At 42.9% G+C, this 17,638-nt stretch overlaps 1 protein-coding gene across 2 annotated transcripts in view; it reads right to left on the reverse strand.

Annotated features, from left to right (window-relative positions):
- Positions 1-2,335: 2,335 nt before the first annotated feature.
- The window catches only part of ppp2r5a (protein phosphatase 2, regulatory subunit B', alpha isoform), a 30,563-nt gene continuing 15,260 nt past the window's right edge, over positions 2,336-17,638 (reverse strand). The window contains exons 3-14 of one of the 2 annotated variants that reach the window (XM_086188793.1): positions 15,904-16,005; positions 15,489-15,581; positions 10,817-10,947; positions 8,349-8,408; positions 7,735-7,843; positions 7,426-7,479; positions 7,224-7,274; positions 7,012-7,135; positions 6,070-6,193; positions 5,356-5,457; positions 4,300-4,498; positions 2,336-3,066 (exon numbers count right to left, since the gene is read on the reverse strand). In XM_086188793.1, coding sequence (XP_086044919.1) covers positions 3,061-3,066; positions 4,300-4,498; positions 5,356-5,457; positions 6,070-6,193; positions 7,012-7,135; positions 7,224-7,274; positions 7,426-7,479; positions 7,735-7,843; positions 8,349-8,408; positions 10,817-10,947; positions 15,489-15,581; positions 15,904-16,005 — 1,155 coding nt within the window. In that variant the 3' untranslated portion in view covers positions 2,336-3,060. Of the gene's footprint in view, positions 4,499-5,355; positions 5,458-6,069; positions 6,194-7,011; positions 7,136-7,223; positions 7,275-7,425; positions 7,480-7,734; positions 7,844-8,348; positions 8,409-10,816; positions 10,948-15,488; positions 15,582-15,903; positions 16,006-17,638 lie in introns of both variants that reach the window. The other variant, XM_086188792.1, reaches the window with a different exon arrangement.

The following is a 17,638-nucleotide window of genomic DNA, read 5'->3' on the forward strand; positions in this document are numbered from 1 at the left end:
TTAGTGACTTCTAGCGATTGTTAGGACCGCCAATAGCGTCCCTGCCTGACTGAGAGAGGCTCTGTCACTGGATACGCTACATGGAGAGCAAGCTTGAAGCATAAACTGGCAGACCACTGCACTCGCTTAAGAACGCTGGGATGTCCTGAGGTGATGCTGACCTCTCAAGCACAAAGCAGAGGGAAAATCAAGTGCTGCTTTTGGTGTAAAAAACAAACAAACAAACAAACAACCAAACAAACAACAACCTAAAGCGGTCTGAAGGGAACGACTGCCTCCAGCCTACTGGGGAATCTGATATCTGTATAGGAGACACGAAATGGTTCGTGACACATCCATGATGTAAGACTTCCAGGCAAGATGGCCAGCGCTCACCAGGTATGTGATTTTATGAAATTTGGTTTGGAGCACGCGTTCATAACGCAAGTGTTGATGAATGAAATATGTTCATCGGTTACAGTGGAGGTTTGGCGGAAACAATATTGTGGCTCGGAGTTATTTTACGTTTGTCCTTCTTTTCATGCTCGTTATTGCTTCTTGCAGCATCTCATCGCTTGAGCTCTACTTGCTGATGCTATCTTTGAGTATTTTGGCCTTGGCTACAAAGGGAACCGCTAGAAAGATTTCATAGAAAGGTGGTTCTCAGCTGGTACTGTTGACGGAGAACAGTTTACTTAAGGGTGTCTCTTGAACTTTCCCCTCGCCGCCGTAGGGTGGCCTCCTCTCGTGAGTGGAGCGATCGAACAGTCTGGCACTGATTGAAAGCGCTTCAGCACCACAGACAGGTCTCGCTCTGGTAAATAGTTTCAACACACACGGCATTTTAGCCTCATAAAACTAAGATTGCCAGAGCAGTGGGGACGATCCATAAGGTCATAATTAAGAAAATAACGCACTACCTCAGAGTGTGTTATTTTCTTAATTATGACCTTATGGGGGGGGGGGGAGAGAGAGAGAGAGAGAGAGAGAGAGGTATATTATTTCCGGTGTGTAATGTGTTTTGGGTTCCGTTTGTGCACTCTTCAGGCAGAAGACGACACCCTCGGTGACGGATCCATTGAGGAGGGGGGGGGGGGGATATGTCGTCACACAAAGAGATGCCACTGAGAAACCAGAGGACATCGGGATCGTCCTGGAAGGCCAGACGGCGCTGCATGATTTGGACAGTCTTGTATTAGCTGTCGCCGTGTTACTTGGTCCGATGAAGGCTTTGAACCTCGACTACCCTCCTGAGCTGAAGCACGCCTTCTTAGTGCTCCAGAAAGTTGCGATGAGCTGCATGGCATCACGCTGTCTAAAGAAAGCGCAAGTTCTCAAAAACAGATAGCATGAGGGAGGTGTTGCTATGCACTGGGATGGCAAATGATTTGTTTGTTTGTTTGTTTGTTTTTCTCTTTTTGCATTTTGCTTTGCACATTTCCCAGTAAAATTCAGAGGTGTAATCTTTCAGGAGTCTTTAGTGTCAGAGCCACACATACAATCATTGTCAAATTTACGATTCATGTCCACAGGTTTTATGTCCGTATGATTTGCAGACTGACTGTGTACATGATACACCCCTGAAAGCGATGTTAACGTTCGTTATTTATTTAATTTATAATTTATTTAAGTTTTCTATCTTTAAAAGAATACAGGGACAGTGAAATCAAAGTGCATCAGGCATTTTTCTCTGTATAAAACTCAGAAAATGTGAACTGCAGAAAGGTCTCACACACAGGCTGAAGGCCTAGGTTGGTATATGAACACACACACACACACACCCTCGGTTGGCGGACCCAGCACCGCCTCGTATTACCTGGCACGCTGAGTCAGCATTTGGCGTGAATGAAAGAGCTTGGAGCAGCAACCAGGAAGGACAGAACTGGGAGAAATTTGAAATTCAAAAAAATATCCCAAATTTGAAAAGTACTTCTTTTGAGCGGGGCTGTTTAACATCAGCATCAAAAATCAGTTTTTTTTTTTTTTAATTTTTGTTTTTGCTAGGGAAAAACATGTAGGGTCCCCAATTGCAATGCTTACTTTGATTATTTAAGTCATTTTAACGACTCATCACGTTTGCCTGCAGCCTCAGTCGCACCTCTGCTTTGTAGAGTTCCTAAATGAAACTTCCATCAGTGAAAGACATTTCTGCAAACACGCTTCAATATTTTGCTGCCAGGATGTCTTCATGGGACCCGACGATCCAAAGTGACGTTCAACTACACGCGTTTGCATATGCAGCTATGAGAACACTCGAGTGGGCCAGGAGATATCTAACGGAACGCACTGGCGCCATCTGTGGGTCACTTCCAGGTACTGCAGCTCGTCACTGGCGGAACAACAAAGAGACGGTGGGTTGCTTTGAGTAGAAAGATAAAATAGACTTTATTTGATGGTGAAACCTAAAGTAAGATCTGTGATTACAAAACAGGTTCCCACACATTTGTAACGTCACAGACATTGGAATGCTGTACTGACAGAAAGGCATCAGAAATACTGGACCTAAAAAATATTAACTTAAGAGTAAAAAGGGCAGACACTCAGATTTAGAGGGAACTCCATTCGATTGAAAGAAAAAGAAGACGTCTCAGAAGTCGTTCCTGTGATCTAGAGCAGTCCGTCACGAGTGAACGCAGGCTTCTCAGCTCCCAGTGGTCACCAACCGACACGTTTGAGAGTATTTTGAGGAGACGGGAGATGAGAGGCGAGCTCAGAACACAATCCTGTGGAATTATCTGATGTAGGAGTTCATGTCTTCATCATTAAAAACTAGGGAATCGGTTTTGTGTGACTTTTTGAATTGAGAGAGAAAACAATTCCTGGTCCTGGCTGCTGCACTCTCCAGACCACAAAAACAATATACTGTACAGAAAATAGTAAAGGGAACGTATTATGCTCACTTCCAGCTTTATATTGGCGTTTTGTTTTGTTTGGGGGGGGGGGGGGGATTCCACTAGGGTGCAATGATTTACAGCCCCAAAAAGCCCAGCCGGCCAACTTCCTGAAGCCCGCGGAGAGGCAGCATCCCTGGGTGTGCTCTGCAGATGACCATTACAGACATCCAGGACAAGTCAACTCGTCTCAGAACTAAAAAAACAAAACAAAACAAAACAAAACATTTACCTCATCATTAACCTCAAACCATCTTACTATGAGCATCAAACATTCTATTGTGACAGAAAATAAAGAAAAGCATAACAGGTCCCCTTTAAATTGAGTGGCGTTTCCCTTTAAGTAGCCTCCAAACTAAAATACACATATATGCACTTAACAAATATACAGTACAATCAAGCCCATCTTGCATCCTGTCATAATCCATCAGCAGATCAAAACAATCCCAAAACAGTTCCCTCTTCTAGATTTAGGAAAAACAAGAGACCACGAGGGCTCCTGTGTGTTTTAGCTTACCGAGATAATGCCACTGTTGTATTTATAAGATAAATATGCAGCTTAACTGAACGTAGAACTTTTATTCCATTCAGGCTGAAGAAATTTTGTGTTGCTGTTGTTGTTGTAGGAAAGCCACGTCTCAACATTTTAGTTTAAATGATCTTTTATAAAAAATAGGAGTTAAATTCAGGGTTTACACCGAATTAAAAAAAAAAAAATTTACCCACGCCTGAAACACAAAACTATTCTCAAAAACATTCAACCAAAATGTGAGCAACTCTACAGAGCCGCTTGTAGAAATATCAAACTATATTTCAGGTGAATATCCTTTAAAGTTTCTTTTTTTTTTTAATCCTTTTTGGCCAAATGTATCTCTGCACCTGTCAACAGCCCTTAGCTATACATATATTTCTGAAAACTACACTTCTAAGAAACTGGTCCCGTCTGCCTCCGAAGCCCCCAAAAGTCCCTTCTTCCTTTTAACATTTACACACGTGTGTTGGCAGCGACGAGAAAAACAAAAGGAGGGGGAAAAAAAAGCACATTAAAAAATAGACATCTTTGATTAGCTATTCAGCTTTGTCTAAGTGCAGCACAATCGGAAACATTGAATTCAAGTCATCATTATTTTCTCCCCTTCCGTGTGTCATACGTCGAAGATAACAAAATCAGACAAATCAACAAGATACTGCAGCCACACTGAAACATCCAAAAATACTCTTAAGTTCAGTTTGTTTTTTTTTTGTTGCCAAAGAAATGCTGGCGTTCAAAGTATACGACTTTAATATACTGCTGAGGTGTAATTTGTGTTTTTCCATCTTTGTCAATCCTCCCCTGATGGTCCTGAACGTGCGGTCAGACTGGAATTACAAAAACGGACGTCCAGTGTCATTTGGCACATGGGGTGCTCTCACTGGCCGCCGCGCTGACCTCGGGAGCTCGGTCGTCCTCGGTGATGGCGGCGTCAGCAGCCTTGTCCTGGTTGTCGTTATTGTTGTTGTTATTATTCTTGTTGTTGAGGACGCTCTGGAGCATGTGGCTATTGTTCTGTACAAGTGTGGAGTTGCTGAGGCGCAGCTCCTCCAGCTTCTTCCACAGCTCGTCCCGCTCCTGCTCCTTCTTTTTCTCCCTGGAACCAACCATTTCATTCCTTTACTCATGTGCATTCTGCATTAAAACAAACTTGTGCTTCATTCCACCCGTGGCCAGGTGACGCTCTCTCTACTCATACAAGTGTAATGTGAAGTATCTCATTCACTTGCCTGCAGCTGATGGACTTTATGTCAACCAGCAACGACTGACAGAAATGTTTGTGGAAGCTTAGTGTAGCAGCTGGAGCTAACGGTGGCTACAACTCAATAGAGTCAGACAGAACAATCAGACAAAAGAAGAAACCAACGCTGCAGCAACAACATGGAAGTCAACATTTGCTATCTCAAAGTGCAGTCGAGTTTAAGTTGTTATCTTCCAGCAGAGGGCGCTCTAAAACGCTCAGCTTGACCTGCAGAAGGGGACTGAACTGTCAAGAGCTGTGCTGAGGGGAAATATTTTAGTTCTACATCCTACAAAGACACAACGACCAAGGAAATCCTCTGTGTGAGGGACGCGTCCTCAGATGGAGGGACATCCGGAAATGTGTCTCCTGCCTCGACCTTCACCAGTACTGCAGTAGAGGAATATTGTACCATAAACTACTACAGTAGCATAAAAGGATGTCCCACTTTGCTAAGAGACTGTCAACAATAGCCTACATCTATCCGTCCACAGCCAGGCTCACGACTGAGCTGTGGTTGTGGCCTTTAGGGAGTCTGATCAGCTGACATGTTGCATTGCTTTCACACCGTTTCATTACTGTGAAGTTCGACACGCTTCATCTTCTACTTCAGGTTTAACTAAATTACTGCCAAAGTGCTGCTTCACAGCAGCCAAAGTTCAGTTTTCCGACAGCAAACTTTGAAGTACGTAGTGCATTTCGACGTGACTCACCGTTGTCGGTCGGCTTTATAGGAGGAAGTCAACTCGTCGAACAGCGTGCAGTTCATCTCCATCAAAGTCTTCAGCACGTTGTAGACCAGAGCTACGATTGTCCTGCACACCGACCAGACAAACTTCCATCAGCAACACGTCAGACAGATGCTACACCACCTCACATCAGCGTCGGTGCGGGAGGAGAGAGAAGTAACTCTCTAGTGACAGAAGTTTTTCAAAACTATCAAAACCTCTGCGCTTCCATGAGTAATATGTTAGCATACTGCCAGGATTTGTGGGAAATGGTGGATTACAAAGCTTTCAGCAGCAAATGTTTTATGTCACCATGGAGACATTTATGTTGAAATAACGCCAGTGAGTTTATTAGTCTGAATCCTCCACATGAAATACTGGAGTTATCACACTACACCGGTTACAGAAGACCAGTAATGCAGGAGAAATGTTCTGATGTGTGAAACGCTTGATGCGTGACTGTAGTGCGCACCTGTGAACGAAACTACGAGAGGACAGAAGCATGACAACATGCAGGCAACTTCATGCAGACAGATTGGTTTTCCACTCATGGATGTTCATGTTTACATGCTGAGGAGAACCTCAGCTGTATAGATCATGAGGTGGAGGTGCAGTCCAACGCTCTCGGCGGGATTAGAGGACATTTGATTTTAGATCCTCGTCATTAGACGGCGGAGAACTGGACTGGCGTGTACTCACGGGTTCCAGTGCTCTTTGGAGATTCTGTACAGACTTCCGAACATGATGGGGAGGACCTTGTCGATGTTCTCCTCTATGAGGCTGAGGATGTACTCGTTGTTCCAGAAGTACAGCGCTCGCTCTGCTACCTGCGACACACAAGGGTAGACAGACTGCAGTCAGCCGTCCGTGAGGGAATGGAATGGCCTCTTTGATCGGAATCTGCCGGCTCTAATTCACTCAAGAAGGAGAGGAAACGATATGGTGACCTCCATCATAACAAGTCAAATTTCACTTCCTATGATAGAGTTTGTGTTTTGATTTTAAAAAAAGAAGAAGCAAAAAACACATCTAGAATAAATTCTAAATGGATGGAAATCAAAGGAAAAGACGTAGTTCTCCCTCATCTGGTGTTTGCATGGATGGTGAATGATTTCTCATATTTCTCTCCAAACTTGATTAAGGCGTTCAGCTGGGTTGAGGTCTGTAGACTGGGACGAGCCACGGATAACCAATGACATCATTTCCCCACTAACGACTGATGTCATATGCCTTGTGTGGAAACATTCTTTATGCACTCCTTTATTCAGTTTTTACTTTCATTTGTCTCCCGTGTCTGCGTGTCTCCCATGAAATTGATTCCACTCGGCTGAGAAGATGGATGAGGAGAGCAATGTGCTTCAAATTAGTGCATTAACAAACGTGCCGTGTTTTCATCACATATTCCACACGGTTTTCCATCATTCTGAGGTTTGACTGGCACCGACTGAGTGCTGGATGGAAACACACATTTCATTTCTTTTCTTTTTTTTTTGCCCATTTGCTGAACTGACACTTGGGTCTCAACTGCAGTTTATGTTACAGTTTCATGGCTGAAAAGTGCATTAGTGGTAAGGCAGAAACAAGGGCTGTGGAATACTGGAAGCTGTGACACACTCTTTTTCTTTCTTTTTTAAGTTGAACCTACCTGAAAGTGGGGATTGGCCACACATTTAGAGATCTGTTTGAACAACGGCTCCTGGATTTTCTTGAACTGCGTCGGCTCGATGACATCCAGAATCTCCTCAATTTCCCCCAGGAACATCACCTAAGCGGATAAGATGTGAAGAGCGTGAAAGGACACGCCGAGCCTGTTGACTGCAGTCGTGTGTCAAGTGCTTTTATCGACACGTTACCTCTTTCTGGCTGCAGGTTTTAGGCCAAAACTTCAACAGCCCACGGATTACCTGCATATGTAATGGAGAACTTCTCTATAAAAAGACTCTTTAAAGGTCTGTTTGGGTGGGCGGGTGGTAGCACCCGCTCCAGATTTCTTTGCAGTATCGACTAATTTTAGGTTCCAGGCTTTGAGTAGGAGGGAAAGATAATAAAAGGTACCGGTTCTGTGAGTGTAGGATCCTTTTCCAGGAACTGGACCACACAGTAGGCCAGCTGAGGGACAAACAATGAATACAATTAAAGCATACAAAAAAAAAAAACCCTATTCGAGGCTTTTCTAATGAATGCTCTATGGAGTCATTTGCAGGGACTCACTAAACATTTTCATTTTCAAGCCACTAGAAGGTGCTGTCGTAGAGGAATGAAGAACATCCCTCCTCCCTGCTGGAGCTGATTTACTCTCATCAGTCATGTTTTTAAACCGGCAGTCAGGATCAGAATGCAGCACATATAGAGTATGGTTCCCACCTGTGCGTGGAACAGGGCCAGTCCTTTAGCTGTGTGTAGCGGGATGAGCACCCTCATCAGAAACTGTTTGTGCTCGGCCTTCAGGGGCAGTGCAAAGCCGTTGATGATGCTGCAGACAAGGAGCGGCGCAGTGGTGCATTTATTCATCACACACGGACACAAAGAGTCACAAATACTGACACACGCTGACGCACGCACTCAATGCAGTTACAGCCCACAAACGACAGACGCCGCGAACCTGGTCGTTAGGACAGAGACGGTCCACACAACCTTGAGTCATGTTGCTTCAGTATGATTGCATTTTGGGTTGATTTGTTGGTTTTATAGGTGATCTAAATATAACAATCGTGTATGAAACCAACAAACCAATGTAAAATGCGACGAACTACCAGGGCTTTACAGTAGATCAAACCGCACTAAACTGGCTGCACTGTTTACTTCATTTCGTCAGAACTCTACAACTCAGAGTGATGATATTTTGGACCGAAGTTTAACCACAACCGAGCAGCAACAAGAGGAAATTTGTTAACACACAAACACACCCATACCCACGTACACACTCTAAGCATTTGTCATTTGCAATCAATTCTGCGAATCTTCATGACATGTCTCACCTTCCAAGAATTTCTAGGAGCTCAGCAACCCCATTGAAATGTTCAGTTTCATAGATGAACCTACAAAGGAAACAAATGCATCGACAAAGGAAATCATGACATGTGTCAAACACCAACTCTGACAACACCAAATACTGATCATTACCACTGATGTGAATGGGGCTGAATTTGATATGAAGTTATCTTTTGTATGCGATTATTTCCAGTAATGTTCCATCACCCGGTCGGACTCTCCAGCCAAGGAAAACCCAGCACACTCAGAGTGAGATTAAAGGCTTTATTTTAATTTTCATTTGCCTTTAGCCACAAATGTGCACGTGGCTTTGGGCTGGCAGGGAAGTAGTGTCACTTCTTTTTCTAGTTCCGAGGAGGGAAATACACACATTCTTCTCTTTCGTCGCTTCTTCCACTCTCTGGACCTGAATCTGCTTAATGACCCACGCATCTGTCACTCACTGCATCTGTTGGCTGAAGCCGCAGCCATCGAGCTGCTCATTTATGGCATGAACAAACAGAGCCTAACAACTGTGGCACTATTTTTATCCTTGGTGACAGAAGTGGGTGCACCTATTTTGCCACCTTGCCTGTTGGACATGACATCAAGAGTCCCCTTGTTCCGATCATTTAAATCCCATTGTCTCGCAGCAACACCAGGGTTAGACAATCAACACGCTGCTGTCAGGAATATCTGATGCCTCCATCTGCGCTCTCTCCGTTATGTCAGGCGTTGACAGTCAGGTGATGTGCTTTAAATGGCATTTTTCTACAATGGTGAAAAATCTCATTTGATCCTTTGCAGAAACTTAAACAGTAAAACAAAGCTTTGTCAGTGTGGACTAGAGTGTGGACACTGGGCCTAAAGGGATGCTATCCATGTTCATGTCAGACTCGCTCACACTGAGCTCAGCTAGCCTGCATAAGCTAGCCTGTTGCTTGCTAGGCTCTGACTGATTAATTGACCCGCTGATATTAGCTGATGCCAACGCTCGATGTTGTGCAGGCTGTGCTGCATTGACGTCAGTAATTAATACACAGTAACATGGTCTCCCACCAGTAGGTATCCTGGTAGGTGACAAGTATTTCACACGTATTTGAGGGACAACTGCTATAAAATATACATAGAGAATATCAGATTAATCAATGACATTACTTTTTTACTACTGAATATCCGAATTAGCCTCAAAAATCCCATTGATCAGTCCTTAGTGCTTTCAAGTTTTTTTTCTTGTCAATATGTTGTAGAGACCTACTGTGTCTCTGCCGGTTGTAACTTTTCAAGTGGTAAATACTCATCTGACCTAGCAAAGGCTGGGGAAATCTTCTGGTGAAAACACCACACTTGCTGATGAGCTATGACTCCGCCATGTGTGGACATTCAGCTAGTTTGACAACAAAAAAACATCAGCAGAATGACGTATCCATGCTGATGGCATGAGTCATGTATTTGAGGGTTGCCCGGACGTACAGCATATGCGTGCAGCTCTCAGCACGGTGTGTAGCCTAATATTGCTTTTACTGCCTGCTGCAGTGTCTATAGCTCTTTGACTGTTTGACAAGGTAGCACAAACTCAGCGCCTCAGGTTACATTAACTACGTTGGGCTGACATACAATGAATAAGGATTTATTTCATAACTTTGAGTCTGTGAATCATGCAGAGTTCCTATCATGGAATGCCAGAATTGAAAATATACATTTGTACAGTATAAAAGCTTCCCTTTAGGCAGGATTGGAAAAGTTCCTTTTGCACATTCCTGGTTGTGTTTCCACCATGTGTGAAGAGCTGTGACTCATGACAGATTAAAACCAGCAGCAGGAATTTAAACACAACAAGCATACCGCACTATATTCTGATTCTGGATCTCCTCAAGGGGAGCTGTGCCTGATTTATGCTGAACGTATTCATCTGTGTGCATACGCAGCTCATCAATTCATCCTATGTGTGTTTTCACTCTGGCGAAGGCAATACAACTCCTGACAGATTTAAAACAGCAGCAAGCACTGGAACAATTCATCAGACGCAAACAATAACAGTTATCATGATGTGTGTATTCAATACTGCTTGAAAGGAGTGGATGGAAATGGTTAAGGCACAGCAAAATTTAGCATAGCTTTTAAAATACACCACATCAGTGTAAATATCTCTTTTTTTTTTAACATGGTTGCATTATATTATGCCGTGTGCCTTTTTCTGTCTGATCTCTGCTCCCTGTGCTGCAAATTTTGGTCAGGATCCAGAAGTTTTTTAAAAGGCTGTTGGAGCTCTTAGACAATTTCTGCAGTAGAGACACCCGACCTGATTACTAGAAGCTTCTATTAACCACTACATTCACAGATATTCTCACGCTCCCCAGTAAAATAGTGTGTTTCTGTGAATAATTGGCCCTGAGGCAGTCTCCTAAAAGGGTAATTTGGGACATTTTGTGGGATTTTCTGATCCATTGTACTCCAAACCAAACCTTTTACTCACCGCAAGAAGATGTTATTGATCTGCTTCCTTATGAAGGCTCGCAACCCCAGAAATTTTCCATAAATCCGATGCAAGATGGTCTTCAGGAAGTCCCTCTCCCTGGGGTCCTCACTGTCAAACAGCTCCAGAAGCTACAAACAAACAATGAATGAAATAAACAGGTAATAGTTCAGGTCTCACTTGATGGGGTTTTCAGTAAATAAATGATATAGTACAACAGTATGTAGAGCATCGCGGGTTTTTAAATCAATTTCATAATGAAAACGCTCCCCCGACCCCTGGTTCTGCTCTCTCTTTCCTCAAAGGTTGGTGGAACCTAAACATTTTACATCACGCTGGGAAAAATTCCACGAGTGTGGATCAACTTCAGGTTATAACATTGTTTGTTATGACAAAACAACACAAGGTGCATTGAACAACACTCATCTCCTGACCCACTTCTCAAAGTCACAACACCTGCAGCACCAAGTATAACGGGAGCATCAACATCTTCCTCTGCGTTGTCAGACTCTATCTCCGAAAACACAACACACTTCATAGGACACTGAGGATCGTGTCATCTCCCTGATAAAAGAACCGAATCTCCAGAAGATATAACTGAGATTCCTCATTCCCTGCACATGCTCCATTCTCTGCCTTTTGTTATGAGATTTAATACGTCCACCGCAGTTTCTTCATGACGCTAAAAGTTGAAAGATTAGATTACTTTGATTTCATTGTGAATCTCATTGTTCAGCATAACCAGGCAACGGAGAGGTGGAGTGACATGGCCATGCAGATGCAGGGAGGTGGGGGCTACAAATCAGTGAGGAAAACAACTCTGTGTGGGCAGTGGGTGGATAATTTATGTTGACATGTAGATTCAGTTGGCGTCATGGCCAATCGACACATTACTACTGTACTTTGGACTGTGTTATTTACTTAAATAAATGAAAATACTCAGGGTTTCCTCCACTAAATCGGTGCTGATCATTAACATGCTGCTCTGACCAACTGCTGCAAAGTGGACACATGATGTGGTTGACCGCCTGCTGAGCTCCCATTTTGTCTCATTATAAAAGTTAAGAGTAAATAACTTAACGGTATTACTGGAGGCTAAAAATGTGGCTGTGATGTGGCAACACTGCTCGTTTATTTCCCGAAGCTCAAAAAACCTCATTACACATTTTTTAAAATGTACTGATTTCCTGTGATGCACACATTTAAAGCCTCAAGAAACTCTTGTACAAAATGCTATCTCCAAAAAAATAAAAAATAAATAAATCTGAAATATGTATTTAAATCCCATGCTGTGTTATTCTTCACATTGCCTCCCTGTAGGCTAACAGTGGAGCAAATGTATTGTGCTCACTGTTAATTCCTGTAAATAAGTATGAAGAGTCAAGCTGGGACTCACCAGCTACCAACATCCTATGTAGCAGGAGAGCAGTTAGTGTGCCTGAATGCTTGTAAACACATATGAATGCCCTGGCATGTTAGAGCTATTTGCAGCAACATATGATGATTCATTGTTACAGTGCGGTTGAGTGCAACCGAGCTAATCCTACAGAGTTTGAGAGGAATTTTTTTTTCAGGTTCAGATCAGAGTATGGGCCTTATCTCCCAGTTAGCAAGCCATCGGCACCTTGGTGACAGAGCTGACGGTCTATTTTAAAACCTGTATATGCCTAGGAAAGGGGTTCATCGCGCACACATGTATTGCTGCAGTTCTGGCTGACTATAGTTCAGTTGCATGTATTTAACACCTCCAGTAAAACTATGTAGCCCGTCTTAAACCATTTCGAACCAAAATCAGCATGTAATTGCTCTTTTTTTTTTTCTTAAATGGGTAATTTTCCTAAAAATCTGTGACTGACCAAAATCAGTTTGCCCCTCTGTCCTCCCGCATCACTCAGCCACTCATAAACAGGTAACCCATCGGTGGAAGTTCTTTTCATTTTAGGCTCATTTGAGTTCATTGTTCACAAGATCACTCATTACTCACATAAGTGCCTCAACTCTTTTTTTTGAAAGAGACAAAACAACCTTGAGGAGGTGTGAAATTTTTTTTCCATTTCTATTCCGCCCAAAATACAAGGTACAAGACGTGTACATCTGCAGCACAAACACGGGATCTTTACTGCCTGCCTCGCAGCACCAATTGAGCCATTACTATGGTGAGTCTGTCATTTTAAAAGCCTGGAGGAAAAAATAATTAGACCTGTCAGGAAATAAAAAAGAAGAGGCAAAAAGATGCAGTGTCATTGTAGCTGTGGGTCATGGACGGATACGGTGCATTTCAAGCCTAAGCCTTTTCTAATGCATATGGTTGGGGTTTGAATTAAAATGCACTAATGGAAACATGGCTTGTGTCAGAGCCTCCATGAGAACCTTTGGTCATAAATGTTAACCAACCCTAACAACCCAAACCTTGCTTTTTCTCAAGGACACGCCTGACCAGAAATGATGCTCACTCCCAATGTTGTTCCTTTGTGAAACTAACTGGAGACATAGCAAATCATGCTGGAACATGGACAGAGCAGAAGCCTGGGTGGCCTGATGAATCATGTCCTAATAAAAGATTGTGTGAGTGGGTTTTTTTGTTTTTGTTTTTGTTTTTTTTAAACAAATTGATATATTTCATTCTAACAGCAACATCCTGCAATGCACATGTTACTGGTAGGACAGTGTTTACAGGTACACTACTTCTGCCCCAACATGGAGGGCCATCCTAGAGACTTCAGACTGGTTCAACAATGCAGACTTTTCTTTAAAGGTTCCTAATTGTTTACACACTTTTAAGCAACAAAACCTGAGAGGCTGCCATCAGTTTCTATGATGAAACTGTCAAGAGACTGACCTGTGAGAACACTCACAGTCCAGCTCACACAGTGTGACTGCACGGCAACTAGCATGTAGTTAACATGCATGCTGTATTGTGCACTGTATGAAGTGCAGGATGAAGCATGCACCATGTCAGCACTGTGCCGGTGTCCCTGTGGAGTTTGAGGACATGCGTTGTGGCAGAGCAGTAAACGATATGACACAAAAACATCAGAAACATAAATATAACCACAGGCTTTTAGAACATCAAGTTATTTTTACTGTGATATACAAGCTGAAAAAACAGAGCCCTCGGGAAGACACATTTTGCCAACACAGGTTCTGCTCCTGATGGTTTTCCCATGACTCTTGGCACTAGTTGATCCATAGCAGGTAGATACATGGTCCGAAAAACTTGAGTGTGAAAGTGTGAAATTGCTAAGTCTGACATATATTCCTAATTTTTTGGATCTCTTGATCAATAAATGTGTGTATCTGGCAAGCCGGTGAACATCTAGGAAGTTTTTCCTGCCCTTGTGCTTTGACCTTTACAGTGAGTGTGTGTGTGTGTGTGTGCTCATCTTAAGAGGACTATTTGACGACACACGCATGCTGTGCATATTATGATTACTTAAAAGGACCAAACCATGGGCCTTCTTTTCCTGCCTTAATTGCCACCCAAACCTCCACCTCCTTTTCATTTGCTCCGACCACAGTCCCCTTCTCCTCTCTGAAAGAGTAAACAACAGGCCGCTATTTAAAGCTCCCCCACGACACACTCACATCATGGAAAATCAGTCCAGGCACCTCGGATATGGCCCAGCCAACATTCCAGGCCCTGTGGTTCCTGTTAGCTGCTGCTTCACCCTATGGCTTCAGAGAAGAAGTGCAGCATTCCTGCAGTAGGTGGGTACTGAGCCAGTGCAGATGTACCCCATCACTGATGATCCTGTTCTCTTGAACGACTGTCTGACCATTCTACATCAAAGGCCAGCCACGTACACTGAACTACACAACAGGAAAAGCTTAGATCAAGACCATAAAAGCTAATCTCACTGCCGAAGAAAGACAGAGGACAGGCACAGGAGCAGGTGAGCTAGCATGAGTACCAGTAGCAGCTAGCACAGACACCACCGGAGTGTTTCTGGAGATGAAAGACAACTGAGAGTTTCACTTAATTGGAAAGGGAACTCGATAAAGAGCCTGACAAGTTGCCACAGGAACAGCTCCCTCCAACAAGCAGCTACAAAATGGATTTCCAGCAAAAGAAGCCTGAAATAGGTGTCAAGAGTCTTGTGGTAAAATTAACTGCATACATTCAAGTTGCTCCATCAGTGACTCATCTCTGTTCTCTGAACAGATATTCTCTGCTCCATTTTTGAATGCAGATGAGATACGTTGACTAATCAGATGCTGACATAACCACCGGTACTATCCACTGTGATAGCAGTCATGCAGGAGAGATGTTCAGCAATGCACAAGGACGCTGAAGTGGACTCTCTTTCACTTAGATCAGACATTCTCATGTCAAACACATTAAGTATTAGGATATTAGACTCACGTAGGCTGTAGTAGAACTTTTGTATGGCGTGTGGAATTGGTGTGAGAAAGTAGCGCATCTAATACACAAATGTCAAAAATTGTATAAAACGTATTAAAACTTGAACAAAAGTCAAAAATGGTTGAAGAATGAAATGATGTCATGTGTAAAACTAATACTGATGATAATGACTGTAACATTGTAATCCAGGAACAGCTGTGATATGTGTGCTTTATGTTAACCGCTGATATAACAAGGCAAGTGTTATACTTCAAGGATGGTCAATATCTTTAAAACGCCTGAGTCTTGAGGAAAATTGTTGAAACGTACCTGTAGAACAAACTTCTGATCGATGTAGCGCTTCGCAATGCTGGGTTGGAAGTCTGGATTCTCAAGAAAGCGCAGGAGGAACTCGTAGACAAGCTGGACAATAAAAGAGGAATTTGTTACGACCGCAATGGAGCCATGCAACATCTCGGTTGAGTCACATTGCACCTAGGATGTGGTTGCCCATCACGCTTTGCCCTTCCACTGTGAAGCAGTTCAGAGGTATTTTGTAGTTCAACTCGATTAGACTTCCATTTAAGACATATCACATGCTGATATTTTAGTGTAGCAGGGTGACTTCGGAAGCACACTGTTGTGCATCTGAAAAAAATCCCCAGCACTGATGTAGCTGTGCCTGGGGGGAGATCCAGAGGGAGAAAGAGAGAGTAGCGCTGTCAGGCTAAAATATTAGTCTTACTTGCATGTGAGGCCATGAAGCCTCTAGAGTAGGTTCATCCTCCTCTGGGTCAAAATCTGGGTTTTCACTTGGTGCAAGTGTCCGGAATATGTTGGTGCTGATCTGTGGAAAAAAGGAGAACCGTTAATAGCAATACATAATGTTCAAACATATTCCAAGCAAAACTGGGAAGAAATAGAGCCGGACAATTACTGGTAACTATTACTTAAAAATAAATATGACCGGATAAAGGAAAAATCTGAATTGCTTTTATGAGGTTGTGACAACTTGATCTTTTTTCACTGATTTTTTTTTTCTACACTGAAGATTGTTCATGTCGTTGGAGTCTTGTGTGCGCGACCAGACATGGGAGCTCTCCACCAAGTGACATCTGGGAATTTCTGAAAGCAAGGTGGTTCTTTGGATGCCACGAACAAACCCACAGACCTTTCATTATGACACATTTCAGCGTAGAGGACGCTGCACCCCTATCGTCCTCCACAGTGGAAATAAAAAAAACAAACAAACAGAGATGCAGCCAGTCACTTCAGAACACACTTCCATCACACTGACATTTCAGTTCCTTGAGGGAGAAGTTGGGTGTGAATTGCACACTCAATATCAAATGGAAATAAAAAATTGCGACACTAAATTAAAGAATCGAAAGTACAGCACAAAAGAACTGTGTTACAACGATGTCTTTCTGAACACGTTTAATGTAACTAGACACAAAGGGTTTTTGCTAAAACCATTACCAGCGCCGCATGTACCACAAACACCTATTAACATTCTGTACTAAAGACAATCATTGCAGGTTGGTCACAGCCACCTCTATCTCATCTTGTTATTTTTAGCCAGAGTAAATTTGAGTGTGACACACAGCAAAGAGGGGCGCATGAAAAGCTGGCATTATGTGATTGGGTGGACATCTGTGCAGAAGCACACTCTAATGCTGGAGTGCTAAAGACCACAGTAAATGACTTGTTGGCAGCTAGAGAATCTAAATGATACGGATGGGAGAGGAGAAAGACAGTGAAGGAATTTGAAACCAGACAATGCTGAAGAGCTCACAGCGAGGAGATACAAATCGCTTTCTAGCTCGATACACTAGGCTACTCTAACACTAACGAGATCTGAGAGAAAGCAGGCTTCTAGAGGATTTAAAGGCCTCCAGGCAGTCATCCATTCAACTATTCACTATCAATGAACAGCAAATGTGGGCCTTTTTAACTTGTGACATCTTACAGCAAAACAAAACTGTCTCTACTTCTCCCCTCCACTCAGATTTATTCCCTCTAATTCCCTCTTTTATCTAAATACTGTTTGACTTTGAATGCTTCTCTACAGTCATCCTGGGAAGTTACGTGGCGTTGTTTTAATTCGAAACCAAACAATACTGGCAGAAGTTGTGTTATCATCCTCTATCTGGTTCGATAATTTACTAATACACACACACACACATATATATATATGTGTGTGTATATATATAAACATAAATAAAATAGTAGAACTAATTTAAGAGTCAGTACACAGCTCTTTTACACTGAAGAGAAACCTCTTAACAACCCCAGACGAAAGCTCACAGCAGCAGAATAATAGGTTGCTCACCTTTTCATTATCATGTGATGCCATGCATGGAGTATCTGGGAGAGCTATTATCAACCCATCTACTGAAAGTGCAGCTGTTATTTGTCTAACCTCATTGAGAACTATGCCTGTAATTCAGACTCTCAGCTCGGGACTGGCCTTTCTCTGG

This window comes from Aulostomus chinensis, chromosome 20, assembly GCF_037954235.1.
Source record: "Aulostomus chinensis isolate RoL2024-O1b breed Wild chromosome 20, RoL_Achi_v1.0, whole genome shotgun sequence".
Taxonomy (NCBI): Eukaryota; Metazoa; Chordata; class Actinopteri; order Syngnathiformes; family Aulostomidae; genus Aulostomus; species Aulostomus chinensis.